Genomic DNA, 17,172 nt, shown 5'->3' with positions numbered 1-17,172 from the left:
AATCTGTTTTTTGTTAGCCTCAGGATTTTGTTTCTTTATTTACTTACTTAAATAAAAACTGTCTACCCTGAAAACTTTTAGTTCTTTTTTCCACAAGAATCCCGACACTTTTTTAGGTGTTGATAAAAGGTTGTTAATTGAGAAGCTCCAGGCAGGGTTCTTGGTCCTCGGAACTATAAAGGATGGTACAAGGAGATATTCCTTTCTGATAGAGAAATCACTTACAGCTGTATTTCTTAAGATGTTTATGTATTTAGCATGGCTGAGACTAATCTGAAATTACTTCTTCTGCCTAGAGGTCTAATTTCTACTATTGCAAAGACCAGGAATGAAATTTAATAAGGAGGCAGGATCCTGATGACTTTTTTGTGGGTGGAAGCCCTTTCAGTGTGTTTGTGCAAAGATGGCATTTGAGAGGGTGAGTGGCATTGCAGTGTCACTGCTCTGAGCTGTCCCTGCCCCTCTGCCTGCCCTGCACTTCCCAAGGGCAGGACTGGCTTTGTGTCACCTCTTCCTTCAGGGCTGTGAAGGTAGGTCGTGGGGTTTGGTGGAATGTCTTCAAAACTTTGTTTTCCTGGGCCAATTTAATGTAACCTAATCTTCTTCAGCTGCTGTTCTTGAGTAGTCCAAATAAATAAATAGAACTATGTGTTGGTTATCATTGTAAATTAATTTCATGAGAAGCCAGAGCTCTTGGTACAGAAGCAGAATTAACCAGTCATCATGTCATTTTAGAAACAGGGATTTGGATCATCTTTCCTTGTATTTGGCCATACAACCTCCCTGGGATATTTGCTTACATACTGAAGTAACTTTTAAAATATTTATATTTATTTTGCTGGCTATAGGGCAGTAGATGCAGTTCCCATCTCTTTCAATGTAAGCATTTGCTTTTCCTCTTCTATCTACTCATTCTTTTAATTTGTTTACTTTTTGCTCAACTGGAAAATAGCAAATATCAAATGATCGGGCTGTGTAATGCTTTGAACCCAAGTTTGCAAACTTGTAAGAACTGTAGTTAGAGCTTAAAATTCTGGTTCAGTGTTTCCCAGACCAATGGGTGAATGTGGATCTCCAGCCATGTACCCAGAGGATGGTTTTGTGGTGGTGTCTTCCACTCAAGGACATTCCACCAGAGTGACATGGTGGTCACAACTCTACTTATGAAGGCAGAGGTGGAGATGCATTTTTCAGTGCCCTGGTGTATGGGATTGACTACCCTGGAGGTGAGTGTGAATGGCTTCTCTTCCTCAGGCTGAGTGGCAGTACCTGAGGAGCTGCATCACCAAACCTGCTGAAGGTGTCCTCCCCTGCCTTTAAGTAAGCTGGTTGTATTTGTTGTGAGCCTGGCAGTCTGTAAGGAAGGGGAGAGTTGACAGAGCACTTTACTTTTCACCTCTCTAATAGAATTCCTTGCCAGTTGGGCAGGGAGGGCTGGTTTATAGTTGTTTTTGGGGTTTTCCCCATCAAATGGAATTTGTTGTTGTCTTCAGTAGTGTATTTTTTGAGCAGTCCTGCAATTTTGAAGCAAATCTTGTAACTAGTTCTTACTGTATGCTGATTGAAATCAGTAGCCCTCAGCTTATCTGAGGGAAACTAAATGGGAAGTTTTATTCCAGGAGTCTACAAAATTGTCCTTTGTCCAACACTGAGCCATGACTGGATATGGTGGATACGTCTGATCCAGGGAGTCCTACCTAAATTGAAATGCTCTGAATCTTACAGGGGTCTATGCATTATATGCGTATGCTACGGGGTCTCAGCATTAACTGCTTTGATTTAGTGGTCTGCCAGATTATCTGCTAATATTTCATTATTGTTCCATAATACATCACTATGTTTTATATGCCTTCATTTCATGTTCTCATTCCATCTCCTATTCAGTCTTCATGTATCATGACATACACTTTGTAGAGCTGCTGTGTAGGCATAAGACCCAGGTTATTTTGAACCAAAGAGCAAGAAACCCCAAGGAGAAGGATCAGCCTAGAGAGCACATTGCCAAGGACTCCTTTTCCTTGTTTCAGAAATGTGTCAGTTCATATATTTTGTGTGCAAGAGTAACAGCAAGAGACATCAGTCCTCAAATAAGATGATCTTGAGTAGATGAAGTTTTTTGATTTCTATAAGCTGCAGTTTAAATTCCATGTGAAAGGCAAAGCAGCAAAATCAGTCTCTTCATGTAGATTTTGTAATATTCAATTACATGAGCTTAGTTGTGGCCATTTTTTTAGTAATCTAAACACTGAGTTGTATTACTAATTTCTTTTTTTAAAAGGATTTAGATTCCAGTCTATGAGGATGACATGCTGTCCCTGATCAGGACACGATGAAGGAATAAACCATGGTGACGTTTTCATATTTGAGATTAAAAGAAGACACACATCTGCCAAATGCAAGCAGAAGGAAAAATCTTGTTACTTTTTCTAAATCCTCTGAAAGCAGCTGGATTTTTAACTTATCCAAATTGTGAAATTTTTTTGAGATTAATGTCCACATAACAGTGTAGAGAAGTACAGAATATCATAAGAATTCAGGATGTGTGCTGGTCTCATAAGAGAGAAGTCAGAAAAAAAAAAGCAAGAGTGCATTTTCTCTTGAGTGGAATAAGCCAATTACTTCCCTTTAACTTCACCCTCATGCAGGCACTTGTCTAAAAACAGCAGATGTTTACAGTTACTGACTGTGACTTGTTTTTCTCATTTATTCTGGAGAAATTTTTTGCTTTACCAGGTTTTTCCTGCACAAAATCTGAGCAAAATTTAAAGGGTCCACAGTGTCATTAATTACATTATTTCTGCTGTCTCCACTAGCTCTTTAACTACTTCAGCTGAGCATGAGCATTGAGAATAATGTATCTGGACCTGGAAGATGTAGAGGAGATTTGCACCCCTCTGTCATAAGTATCATGATGCTCCTGGCTGGCTGGCTTATCTGGATGGCCTTGGAGTCCAGGCACAGTAATGGGGCTAGTGAGATGAAGCTATTTGTTAGCTTCTGAAGCACTAGGAAAGTAATAGTGTTTGGTTTTCCCATTTGGAAATAAAAACATTGTCAAAGAGGCACCAATATATGCAGCAGTGTAGTAGATACATTGTCATCAAATACAAAGGAGGTGCTCATTTGTAGACTTCAGTTCTGTACAGTTCTTTTGTTACAGAACCACATAGCTGCAAACAGTGTGATTTTTTCAAAGTTGGATTTGTTTGAAAGATGTATAGTTCTCTATGGAATGCTTTGTACAGGATATTTTACACACTGATTTATGGAACTCTGATCTCTGCAAGATTTGTGGATGTTTCAGGAAAAAATACCCGCAAGGCAAATGTATATATCTAAAATGAAGTTAACTTGGTTAGCTTCATCTGGTAGCAGAATGGTAAACAGCCAAGCTGTACCCAGCCTTACTCTAAATTTGCTCTGGGTTACACCTACTAGGGTCTTATCATTATGAGCATGTTGGCAGTGACAGTATGCAATGCCTATTTCAAAGAGATTGAACAAATAAAACATGTCCCTAGATGGATTTAAAATGTAGAGTGCCCCTTTCTAGTTTTCTATAGCTTGGTGACTCAAGATGCGGCACCAAGAAAGGAGATGAGCAAATGTTGAATGATAGGAGATGGCAGCTATGGTTGGCTTAGAGAACTGTTCTGCCTCTGGCACTTTGGATCATGAACTTCATCACATGCAAGAAATGTTAACAGCTCGGCCTGGGGGCTTTAGCAGCTCTGAGTGTCTTTGTGGGTTTGTACTGACAGCTCCCCTCCATCAGTATGCAGCGATTGGCATGCGGGGGGCTCATGCAGGAGGGTCTCAGCCTGCTATTCTTGTGCAGAAACACCATGATGGGCATTTGAGTGACGTTTTAATTTGATAATGAAAGCACCATTAAATCAGAAAAGAGAAAAATGCCTGTGTTTGTGGCACAAGATATTTTGTGTGACCACTGAGGTCATTTGAGACAGGCCTGCTGTTGAAATAGTTATACAAGTTTGCCAGCAATGACTCACTACAGTGGTGGCTGCAGATAAATTCCAGTTGCTTTCTATTTGTTTTTGGAGGTTTTGGTAAGAGGGGTTTCTGTATGTTGCCTAATTATTAAAATTCTTAGGATTGCTTGAAAAAAGTTAAAACTTCCCACATTTCTTCATATCTGAAATGCTTCAACAAGCTATGATCAATATATCCTGCTGTCACTTTTGACTGTCAGAAGGGGATATAACATACCTTAACATCATTAAAGCCTTTTGTTTTCTCAGTCTTTCATGTGCCTATTTATAAAGAGATCCTGACTGGCATAAGAATGCAAATCATTTTGGATGCGCCTTTCTCAGATGTTTTCTCATCTCTGTCATTTAAAGAAATGTATTATGATACCACATCATTACCTATGGAAAGCAAACTCATGGATTTGGGTTGTGCTAGATAATGTTGCACCTGTCTCTTTCTTTCCATGTCTATATCATATGTTTAGAGATATCTATACTTCATTGTAAACAATTGACAGTGTAAATGGCCAAATATATTGTTCTTCCATCCTACAGATGAGGAATTTTGATAGTAAAATACTGCATATTTGGACCATAACCATGCAGGATATCTGTAGCAGAATTGAACAGGATCCTTGTTCTTAAGCTTTTTATGGTGCTTTTTAACTTAAAAGGTCTTACGAAATGAAATACTTACAATGATTATTTATCTTCTCTTTCTTTTCCAGCTGTTGAAGGTTTAGATTTTTATTCAGCAGAAATAGATTTTATTCTTTGAGAGCCACAGAGATTCTGTATGTATGTATATATTCATAATTGCAGGGGTTCTGTATACAGAGAGACCATTCTGCTATAATTTAGAAGGTAGTTTATGCACCTAGTTGTAAAAAAAAAATTAATTGTCCATGCAGTTGCAACTGGCTACTGGCCTCTTGAGAGGTAATGCAGGACCAGTATAAGAAGAACAGTTACTCCCAGTTCAGCATGGAGTTACTGTCCTTCCTATACGTGATTTTCAAACTCTGAATCCACGTTCATTGCAGGTAGTAGTTGTTCGCTAGTTAAGTGATAATGGTGATGTCTGGGAAAGAACATGATTAGGATGATAGTGGGCTCTTCAGGACTGATTTTGTGGTTCTGCTCTGTGGGGCTGCACTGTCATCTTCATTTGAGTGCTGCTGTCAAACTGGAGGAAGAAACCTTTCATCACTTGCCTGTTGCTGATAATGATGCAGCAGGAACAGTGATATCGATGAGTCCTTGCAGCTTCCACTGAATGTTGAGCGTGGAACTGTAAATGCTTTCTTGGTTGTTCTTTGAAGGAATATTAACAATCCTCATATTGTGGATGACACTTAGGTATCTAATGTTACTTTGAAAGCACAAGTGAATTAATTAACCCCTGGAGTGCTTTAATGAAATGGATGAACGTAAAAATTTTGCAGGTGGTGAATAGGGACACAAAATTAAATGTTTTTTACAGGTAACTCAGTAGACCTATGGTAAATGCATGTGCTGTACTGAATCTGTAATTAAGTCACTACTCTTGTTTCTGTACAGAAACTGAATGAAAAAATACACACATATTCTCAATTTGGCCCAAGAGTCACTAGCCAAGGTGAATTAAGATGCACCTCAACAAAGCAGCAGCAATGTCATCTCTTCCAAATACTGAAGGCACTCATCCCTTGATGATACCCTGCCAGTACTGCTTTTAGTTTTGTTTCAAATTCCTGGAACTGTCTTTAAGTGATCCTCTAAATAATACTTTTCTATAATTTTAACTTTGATCATGACTTAGAAAAATAGCCAAAGCAAAGTGCTGTTTATGTCTTTTTTTCCTTTTGAAAGGTTGAAGTCTAAAATGGTTATTGTTATTTTTCTTCCATGAGCTTTACCTTGCTAGCTATGAAAATCTTTCAGCAAAACTAGTGGTTTAGTGGTATTTCAGCTATCTTTACTTTTTATTTATCCTTCTTTTGTTGTTCTTCTGTGATGCCATAGTGCAACAAATAAATAATGGTTTATGTTTGCAATTACTCCCTGCGGCTGTTTTCTGCAAAGCTATAAGGAGAAAAATTACTTGGATGATTGCAAAAACTAGTTCATAGCCAGGAGAGTCCTGATTCTGTACTTGTTTTTTCACAGGCCTCCAGAGCTGGCATCAAAGTATGCCAATTTCTCTGAGGGAATGTGCAAGCCAGGCTATGCATCAGCGCTCATGACTGTCATCTTCCCAAAGTAAGTAATCACTGTGGGAGTTTTTTCCCCACTTCCCCCAATGACTTCTCATCCTTCAAGGTGGGTGATAGGCAGAGTTTGTCTTGAAAAGTGTCATTACTCTGTCACTTGATTGACTCACAGAGAGACCAGTGCTGAAATTCTGGACAGTTTGAGTGGTCAGTGGCAATGGCTTCGTTGACTTGAGTCTGACTAGGACTTTGCTCAAAGAGTAGAGACCTCTGGGTACTGAGTAATAAAACAAATTATGTTGTCATTGCATGATACAATCGTGTGCTCAAGCTCACTGCTAGTACCAGATGATGCAATGCTTAGGGAGCTTTGGTCATGGTTAAGTTATCTGGAGTAGATAGTAAAGTGTCATGTTTTGTTGTAGTTGGTTTTGGGTCTTTTTGTTCTTGGGAGAACAGGGTAAAGCATCCTTCAGGTGCCTGGAGTTTATAGAATTGCTGGGAGACAGTTCAGAAGATAGATTGGCAGGAACATTAGTCTGTTGACACTCAAGGATTTCAGTTTGGTACATTGAATGGAAAATTTGACCAAACAGTTTGACCATTGTACAAGCTTCTTGTACATGTGGAAGAGATGCTCTAGTGCAATCATCTCTTTGGCAAAAGAGGTTGTGGACTTCTTAACATAACTGGCACTTTTCCAAAAGAGGTATTTTACTTCTTTTGAGGAGGGAATTTCCATGACCTGTGCATCTAAAGGTTAGGTTGAGTGATCATGGCCTTTAAGCCAAACCTGAAACTGGTGGTATCTTCTGTCTTTGTTTTTGTTGACTAGCATGGTGACTGAAAGCTTTTTTAAAATAAAAAAATACATCTGACATTGCCTTGTAACCAATAGATACTACAGACAAGCCTTAAAAACAAAACACAACACTAAAGTTCTCCATCATCAGTGTAAACCAAACAATTATCAGTATTATCTTCTGTGAGAATTTTGGAACTTTGGATAGAGTATAAATACTAGAACTGAAACTGAGTGTTTTTAAATCTGTGTTTGTGTACATACTAAATGTAAATAGTACAGAGTAGGATGAACTCACTATTACAAAACTATTAATCTTATTTTAATTTGAAAAAGACTTTGGCTTTGAGAAGGAGCTTTTTAGCCTCCTAGAACTAAAGTGATATTTATTCTCTCCTCCAGCATCTGCTAGCAGATCTCTGTTCAGTCACCTTCTGCCAGTAGTTGACTGCATTGAACTAATTCCATGCAAAGGGGTATAAACATGTCTCTAGTCAAAGCAAGTGTTCATACATTGAAAAATTGTATTCACAATTTTAAAGACAGCAACTCACCAGGTATTTATGTTCAGGTGCTTGTTTAGTGTGGACCCTAAAACTCAACTAATGTTGACTTTTTTTCCTGTGATGTCTTTGATTTCTTTACAAATTTAATTCAGTGTAGGACATTTAATTATTTTACCCAGTTCTGCTGTAAGGATGGATGACCAGTAGTTCTGAAAAAATCATGCTGCACTTAAAATTCCTTCCCTTCTGCAAATTTCCTTGTATTCAGAGAACTATGAAAATTAATGTTACCAAGGAAGGTATTCAATATATTTAGAACTCCTGAAGCCAAATTATAATGCCTGTTCATTTAAAGATTCGAGCTGCATGATTTGTTTTATTCTAGCTTCTGTTTGCAGTTGATTGTGTCATTAGGAAACCATCATTTCTACAACTGACATTTTTAGGCGTGGTCTTTGTGGGAAAATGTGTGTTTTTGTTGGGTGTTTTTAATATTTGGATAAAGTTGGTCTGGCTGTTTTCAAGCATGAATAAAATGAGTAAATGTTTTCCCATTTTAAGGTTCCTGACTTTTTAGTGCAATTTAAAATGTAAATAGGCAAAATATGGTGGAAATAGTTGAAATAGACTAAGTGTTTCTCAGAGGATGTAGCTCTTCTTGATAAGTGCTTTTTTACTGGTAAAAATGAGAATTCAGACTTTAGCAAGCATAAGCATTGCTGGATGGATTAAAGAGCCATAGCCTGAGAAATACCAAAAATGTGGTTGATGGCAAGGAAAGACTAAGTGTTTGTTTGTTTGTTTTAATGTGGTCCTCAGTCAACCAGTTCTCATTCTAGCAATGCTTGATCCCTTCATCAATAATCCTATCTGGAAAAAATCCTGGGTTGTGAGTACTAAATAAAGGGTCAGTTATTTCTAGAGAACAATCTGGATTGCCTGATTTAAATGGCCACAGTCCAACAAAATATATGTTAATATATCCAACATGAAATAAAACATCTGGGAGGAACAAATACAGATTTTACCTCCAAGATAGAAAAAAATCCTCTGTCTTGGAAACAGACAGAGAAATCTTCATGTCATCTTAACAAAATACCATTTCTTAAGTACTATTTCATATGTGCACAAAAAAAGTGTACATATGCACAATTCACTTGGAGAATTTCGTGTGAAACACTGACTTAAAATACAAAAACCTCACAATCCAAGATTTCTAGACTACTGTGTCCAGTTTCAATGGTAAAGTGTGAGAAGGGAGAGGAAATAATAGATGGAAGAAAAGCCACAAAAATGAACAATGACTTGCTTAAACAGTAAAGTAAACAAGACTCCTAGAAATAAGTCATCTTTCTGAAGCAGAAGTTGTATCCAAATGAGGAGAATAGGAAAGAGCTTTAACTTTGGCAAGTTAAATATAAACCATAATGAGGTAGAGCAAAAAAAATGTTGAGGAGCAACTTTGTAGAGACATTTAAAAAATAATAAAGTTTTTTGTCTAACTGTCAAAGGCAGAAAGCCTGTCAGAGATCCCGATGAGCTGATAGGGGTTCTTAATATTACATGTGAGCTGAGGGAAGGTGAAGCTGCAGCAGAGAAGTTATTTGCATTGCTATTCACTGCAGAACAGTTCCCATGTGGACCCTTCATTGCCAGGGGACAGGCTGGGGGAATGTGACAGAAGCTTGACGTTTTGGAGTGAATTCCAACACAAAGAATTGCTAGAAAAAGTTCTCACTTTGTGAGGAACTCGGTGTTGAATTTGCAGAGTTACACACGGTTGTGTGTAATCATTGCTTCAATTGGCCTGAGAATGGAAGAATGAAAAGCAGCAAACGTGCTGGGCTTTTCAAAAAGGGTCTGGGGTGTTCTTTGGGAAAGTGGAAGCTAAGAGCAAGCCTGGTTTCTGTATCAGCTCCTCTTAGAACCTAAAAATAAAGACTAGAATTAGTGTTTGTTCACAGATAAAGAGGAGACAAGTTGTTTTCTGCAGCAGGAACTTCTGCCCTGTAAATCTGCTTGTTTTGTTTCAATGCCTGGATCAGCATGTGATAAAGGTGATTTAACTAGTACAGCACATCTGGATTTCTTAAAAAAACCCATAATATACACATACAAAAAATGCCCAAGCAAACAAACCCCTGCCCGAAAAACCAAATCCAACCAAACATTTGCTGTTTGAAAGATTTTTGGAAAGTTAAACTGGTGTAATGCTGTAGTGATTATATAGTGACTAGGTAAATAGTGGAAACTGTATGGAAAAAATAAGAAGATTGGACAGTACAGGGATGTTACTCCTGGAGTCTTCTGGAAGAAAGTATGCTGGGATCTCTGCTCTACCAAGTGCTCATAAACTACCTGGAATGGAGGATGAATAATGAAGCACTAACACATTTTTCCAGGTGGTAAGACCAAAATTTGGCTTTGAGGAATGTCAGAGGGATCTCACAGTGGTAAGTGGTGGGGCAAGGAAGTGGCAGGCCAAATTCAGTTCTGATAGAGAAAAGACAGTGTTTGTGGAGAAGACTGATCTGGCAGTTCGTGGTGGGTGGTGGACTTAGTTGTGCCTTAGTTATACTCTGTGAAGCAGAGCAAGTAGAGGGATTCACAAGTCTGATAACATAATGAATTATGTGGTTTGACGAAATTTGGAGATATTAAATGCAAATATTGTGCTCCAGGTTTAAAATAAATAAAGGTAAGTGCTATTTCATGCTATTTCCAGTTATATTTTTCTGCAAATGGGCTCCATAGTGGGCAAAATATTTTAAAAAATAAAATATATTCTTAAGTATTCAGGTATGAAACTCTCTAAGTTGCATCCTAAATGGATGTTGAGGGCAGCATGTAGCTTGATGTAGTCCCTTTTTCTTAAGGTTTTTACTGGAGTGTTGTGCTGTGGACACAGACATCAGGTGTTGGACAAAATGGATGTCTGGTCTAATCCCTTGCACCCATGCCTTTCTTTTCTGGGTTTTTTAATGATTGTGCCTTAAAGGCAGAGTGACATAGCTTCAGAAAAACATGCTGTACTCTGAGTCACGACAGTGGCTCCACACCAAGAGAAGTGGGTGCATGATCTCAGTACTGCATCTTGGTGTAAGGTCTGGCCAGCTGGGCTACGTCTGCTGCTCACTGTAAATGAAGGAGTTATCTAATTTCTCACTTTCCAGGACAATAGTATTCTGCCTCTTGCAAATCTCTCAACAGCAGATAATGACTCAAAGTGCCTGAAGTGAGGTTACTGGTTTCAGAATGATACAAAGAAAATGGCAAGTGTGTTTGGTAGAATGGCATCAGTAGGTTGGTGAATTAGACTACTATGTTCAGTGAATTACACTATTTTAGTTGGTCTGAGGTCACCTACAAGTCTGGAGTTAATGCTTTGACCTTTTTGTAGAAGGCACTAACTTGTATTTGCAGTGGTAACGCTGCAGTCTCCTGCGTGTCTGGCCTTGCTGTGGAAACGATGCTGCCTGTGTACAGCTCTTTCTATGCCCTATTCTTTGTCAAATGAGAAAAGAGATCTCTGCCCACGGTTTGTGGCTGACATGCCAGCCTGGGACAGTTCAGCTACTCAATACTCAGCTGCAATTTTCCAACCACAAGCTCTTGTAATTTGGCAGCTAATACTAAAAATTAGAGGAGGCGGTAAATAAAGAGGGAATGTCTGCAGCCTGCAGACTTGTGTATCTGTGTTTAGTAGGGGAACATGGCAAAGAATTATTTAAAGAGTATCTGGAAGTATTTCAGAGTAAGGGAGAAAGGAGAAGTTCAGTATGCAACAAGTCTGCTGGTGTTGTGACCAAAATAGTGAGTTTATGATTTGTGGTTCAGATACATAAGACTATTTTTGCACCAAGGATATGATTGTAAGCATTTTCTATCAATTGGTGCTAAGAAATAGCCTTATACAAATCACAAACCTTTTAAAATCAATTCAGAAATAAAATCAGTCTGGTTTGTTTGATTATTCTGGTGTGAACTTCTATTGATTAGCAATTGGTATTTTCTTTACAGTCGTATTTTTCCCCCTCTTATTTTTCAATACTGTAGTCTGCTCGTCACTCTAGATAAACAGCTCTCCTGTAAAGTCTTCTGGGTTTATATTTTCATGCTGAATTGCTTCTTTGTACATAAAGTTCAAAAATTTTAAAGCTTTCCTATCAGCAGAGAGTGCATGACACGGATTTATGCCAGCCACAGAAATTTCAGTGGCTTTCTCTAAAGTCATTCTTCTGTTTTTTTTTTTTTTTTCCCTGATGTTTACTTCCCCCTTGATTTTGTAGGTCATAGACTCCTGTGCCTTTCTACACTTCCACAGGCTGGGGGAGTATAGATAGGGCAGCACCAGAAGGCCTTTCTTTAGAGTGTAGACTCCTGCCTCCTTCACATCAGAGCTTGGTAAAAATTTCTTTGCCATTTCTCTCTCAGAGGTATGGTTTTGCAGTTTTTATGCTTTAGGGGAAAAAAACCCATTCTTATATGCAAATGGAGGATAGGGAATTTTGGGTGGAACTGGAGCTTCAGCAAGGGCTTTAACAGGAGTCAGGATAATTTAAAAATGTGATCCTGATCCTGAGTATTTCCACATTCATTTCTATATCTCCTTTCAGGAAGCTGTGCTTCTTATAATAAGCACACAATAGCATCTGTCCATCCCATACATTTCTGCTTTGTTGTTTTGATATTCTGAAAAAAAATATTCCAGAAAGAGAATTTTTTAACCCTCTGCTTGGAACTGACTTTATGCAAGTCTGACTGTCTCCATGCCTCCTGAATTACTGCCATACCCAGCATGGGCTTGCACTGAAGTGACAGGACATGAGCTCAGTGCTTAGGGGCTGTCAGTGCAGGTGATGGCTGCTTCCTCTGTGATTAACTATTTAAGGAGAGCAGAGGAAGGCGAAGGATGGCAGCTTCGTGTGGCTCCTGAGAGCTCATGAAGAAATAGCCTGGATAATTAATGTGCCACTGAGGATTGCTACAGGGATTCAAAACTCTTGCCTGACTGTTGTGTGGTGCATCTGCTGCATAGCTTGGGGTTTTCTCAGTGGACAGTATCTCTTAGAATATATAAAATTCTATGTATATATGCTGAATTAGTTATTGTAGTTATTGATAGTAGGTTGTTTGTTTTTTTTCTTTTAAATGTAAGTATAATGTACATCTCATTTTGAAACACGCTGAGGTGATTAATTTTGTTAATGTGAGCTGTGAAAGCAGCTTGTGTTCAATGAAGAGTGGACACATCTCAAAACTTCCACTGAAGTCAAGGTCCCAGACACTGGGAGTTTTCTGCTTTCTTTCAAAACAAGATTCCTGCTGTTCTGGGAATGGGGAGTACTCAAATCCCCCTGTCCCTTCTTTTAACCTATTGTTCTGTGCCTGTACATTCATTCAGGAATAGTGTGTGATGGTGACAGAGATGGTTTCAGAGCTCACAGTTACATTTGGAGTCCCAGTAATGCTGTAATCGCAGCTCTGGAAGGAGCTTTGTAGGTGCCAGTGCCCAAAAGGGTGTTTGGGGAAGCCAAGCTGCTGTCCTGAAATCTTCATCATGCCTCCCACCTGTCCCCACATCAAAGACTAAGCAAATATCATTGTTGGATTACTGAGATTTGAATTTGAAGGGACAAGTTGATGCAGGTGTATTTTCTTCTAGGCAGTACTGAACATCATCAATTTCCTTGGTTAACTATGGCTAAAAGAGTTCAAGACTCGCAGGAGGGGAAAGGAAGGATAAAAGAGAAGTTGTTGGTGCCCTGGTCAGTTGAGCTGTCAGGGTTTTCCATTTCTCCAAGCTCCAGGCTGTTAAATGCCTGCCCGTGCCATGCCAGGGGATTGAAGCCTGCTGCTGCTCACCCTTACCTCCTGTCACCTCCTTATTCTGTGTTTTGTAAATCCCAGGCTAAACAAACATGCAAGCCAAAACACACACCCTCTCAAATCACTTCTGGTGTCTGGGTAGCACCTCCCCACGCAGAGCTCTGTGGCTTTTCCTGTAACACATCTTCCCATGCAGTCAGCTGCTGCTCCACTGTCACTGCTGGCAAAGGCAATATTTGCACTTCCCTACCTTTCTTTCCTTGTGAATTTTATGAAGTGGTGCCTTTTTTTCTCATTTATATGTTGGTTCTGGAAAAACTTTCTCAGCTTTTTCACCTCTGCAGTTAGTGTGTCAGGTATTATATATCATTTGAAAGCAGTTACTAAGAGGATTATTTAAAAAAATATGTGTTAGTGTCAATTTTTAGTGACAGTTGGGGTCAGAGTATACAACAGGTAAAATTCCTATGTTTGTTTTATTGTCATGGACTCATTTGAGATATTTAAATCTCTCATACTTCGGGCTAAAGGTGACAGGTATGTTATCTCACAAAATATTTTTGCAGAGGCTGGCTCTAGTGAATATACAGCACAGTCTGCTAAGAGATGTTTGCTTTTAATGTTCAAACTAGGATTGTTGTCTGAGCTCTTAGTGCTATTTATAGCTGGGCCAATTGGATTGCCCTTTACAACACCCTGACAGCTTCAGTCCCTTGCACCTGCCTTGTCTGTAGGAGGAAGCTGGGATTAAGAAGAAGCATTTGTTAACTCATGTCCACAGTGTTGCAAACCTCTGGTGCTGAAGTGGTGGTAGCTAAAACTTTGTTTAAAATGTGATCATATAACTTAATTTCTCTGTGGCAGATTCCCTTCATTCATCTTTGATTGTAGAGAACAGTGCTTGGGGAACGTAATTCCAGGGAGGAGCAGATGAAACCTGACACATAACTTCACTGCTAGCTCTGAAATTCAGGCACTGATTGACCAGCTGGAGCTCATACTTCAAAACAAAATTCAATGGCAGCAGCTCATTGCCTCACTTCTGGTGATATGCATGCTGCTGCAGTCAGGTTGAAGTAGACATGGCATAATGTAAGAGTAGATGTAAAAAAAAAAAAAAGAAAGAAAGAAAAGGAAAAGGCTCTGGTTTTGTTTCTGCATCCCCACTGTTTGCATAAGGAGTTCGTGCTGCTCCATTACCTGAGTGAGCAGAGCTGCCTGTGCACAGTGCAATGAAGTGGATGAGTAAAGTAATCCTTAGAGATGAACATGAGTTTTCCCTCCCCTGTCCATCTACTCATTTTGTGCAAGATTGTTTTTAATCCAGACCAGTTCACTGGTTCAGTTTATGAAATTGCCATATCATTATGCAAACCCTGCCGAGGGTGCAGCTTAAGAATTGAAGAGCTAAGGTGATAGCACTCCAAAAGCTCTGTCAGCCAGCCTGGGCTCCAGGACAGGGATGTGGGGAGCTGATGCTCAGGAGGCAGAAGTATGGTTTCACCTTCAGTTCATGTAGGTTGTTCTTTCTATCCCATGTTGACTTTTTAATCTTTAACCAAATGTGTGTAGCAATAGATGCAACTGCCACGTGCTGATCGTGACAGTAGGTTCTGTATCAGAGCCATTTTTGGTGCTAAAATCTTTCATGTTTGACCTCTCTCAAGAGTTTTAAATGAAGTATGTGAATCCATGTGATGTGCAGGCTTTGTGACTGAAAAGTATGTCTTCAGAGTCTTTTTCGTGACTTCGGAACTAAGTGAGACTATGAAATGAAAGCTGGAACATGGACACAGGGACTTTACTGACTATGTGCCTTTCTGGCTTCAAAAATGATGCAGAGCATATGTGTTCTTGCTTTAATATGAGTACACTGCATCATATGTTAGAGTGGGAACAGGACAGGTTTGGTTGTTTTGGGGGTGGTTTTTTTTTTGCTGCTTGTTGTTTTGAGGAACACTGAAGTTATTTCTAAATTGTCGACTGTTAACAAAAAAAAAGGAAGGACAGCTTTGCAATTATACAAATAAATAACCATATTTGCGTGAGTATGTAAGATTGTAATAGAAGCAATAAATTTAATTTGTGCCACCAAATGAGCATATTTTATTCTGCATGTGTGTTTGGGCTCCGTTGCTGTGGCCCATCTGCTCTTAAAGCTATACCAGTAAGAATGTTTGACTTCCAGGAAAATCTTGCAGGAAAGATTGCTTGGGGTTCTAAATTCATCTGAATGAAGGAAAATGTCAGTGAGCATGGAATGCAAGAAATGAAAAATATCAGTGAGCTTGAAGGTTAAGCTGTAATATCACTTTGGTTTTGATATATGAGTCTTACCTTGTTTTCTTCACATTCCCATAAGAAAATGTTACCTCTTTTGATTAAAACTCTGACTTTGCCTTTCTGAAGGTTCATATTTATTGGTTCAGATCACCATCTCCCCAGAGGCCCAACAAGTTCCTTGGTATCTTTGAGACTCTGTATGTCACTGGTGATTTCCTCTTGCTGTAGAAAAGTGTGCAGCTTCCCTCAAAGTTTTCTCAATTGTGTTCAAGAGTGGATAATTGTTCCTTCTGAACTCCCTACTGGTGGCTTTCATCACATTTCCTATCTTTGGGTAGATTTCAAGTCAAATTATTTTCCTCTTCTATCTTTCTCTCTCCTCTATTACTGCTCACTTTGTTCTATTATTGAGACATTTCAGGAGTGTCAGTGCATGCAAATGCTGTCACTGAGCCAGTGTACTTTGGCTAAGAATATGGATGAAAAGACAGCCTGATAATTTATGCAAGATTATTAGACCAAATTAGAAACAGTCTGGGGAACCCTCCAACTCTACATTAGGCAAACGAAGGTAAAACTGAAAAGATTATAAATTCTCTTTGTAACAATTTGAAAAGTCGCTTGAGAACGTTGTTCAGATAATGTTGTAGAAACTCTGGCTCCACTACAGAGAGAGCAGCGAAAGCTCCTTTGGCAACTATTTTCTTGGTACCTTTACTAGAATTCTGGGCTGAGTCCATAAATGAATTGCTAAATACTATCAAAGCAGTGCTGTAACTGTTGCAGTAGTGCCAGGGATCACAATATCTTGGTGAAGTTCCTGTAGTTTCCCAAGTTTGCCCAACCCAAAACACACGTAATGCTGGAAACCAGGGCAAGGCATTGCCACACGCTGCAGTGGGATAGCAGATTTCACTTGTATTACTCACTGTGGATTTTTATTCTGCTTCTGTCTTGCTAAATTCTGGAGGTTCATGCATTCAGTAAAAGTTGTTTCCTTTTTGTGTAATCTGCCGTACATTTAAGAGCGATCACATCCTTTTTCTCCTGAAGCACTTGGAGTTACTTGCACAGGAACTTCCTGTGTGCAAGTCAGGGCTGCAGCTTTCTCCAGTGTCCAGCTTGAAAACCAGAAAAACTGTGTTCAAATTGCTTGAGAAGTATTTAATTGTGATTCTTCTGAAAACCATTGCATCTGCCATGCTAACTTGCTCTTCCTTCAAGCTTAAATAACTGTTGTAAACTTCAGGATTATGTAAGTTTCCAGTAACATGCCTTGTACAGTTCTTGGAAAAGAGAAAAGAAGATTTGAGGTTTGTATGGTTTCCCCTTTCTAAACTGATATTTGTGTCACACCAATTTCAGCAAATTTGTTATCTGTTTATCAGCTGTGCCAGCCTAGATTCATGTTTACACTGGTGATATCAGTATGATAAAGAGATTGCTGAGAAGTTAGTTAATTTATCTTGGAAGGAAACAGATTAAAATATGTGTGACATTCTGAGGGATCTTGGAACACCTGAAACCAGAAGAATATATAACTCTGCCAGTGCACAAAACCACAATGA

General features: G+C 39.0%; 1 protein-coding gene across 9 annotated transcripts in view; it reads left to right on the top strand.

Moving 5' to 3' along the window:
- Positions 1-17,172, top strand: part of ST3GAL3 (ST3 beta-galactoside alpha-2,3-sialyltransferase 3) — a 181,250-nt gene that overhangs the window by 65,157 nt on the left and 98,921 nt on the right. For all 9 annotated transcript variants that reach the window (XM_041421557.1, XM_041421553.1, XM_041421556.1 and 6 more), the window contains one exon: positions 6,141-6,233. In XM_041421557.1, the coding sequence (XP_041277491.1) occupies positions 6,141-6,233 (93 nt within the window). The remainder of the gene's footprint in view (positions 1-6,140; positions 6,234-17,172) is intronic.

Source organism: Onychostruthus taczanowskii, unplaced genomic scaffold, assembly GCF_017590055.1.
Source record: "Onychostruthus taczanowskii isolate IOZ18803 unplaced genomic scaffold, ASM1759005v1 scaffold7, whole genome shotgun sequence".
Taxonomy (NCBI): Eukaryota; Metazoa; Chordata; class Aves; order Passeriformes; family Passeridae; genus Onychostruthus; species Onychostruthus taczanowskii.
This window is presented reverse-complemented; position numbering and strand designations above follow the sequence as displayed.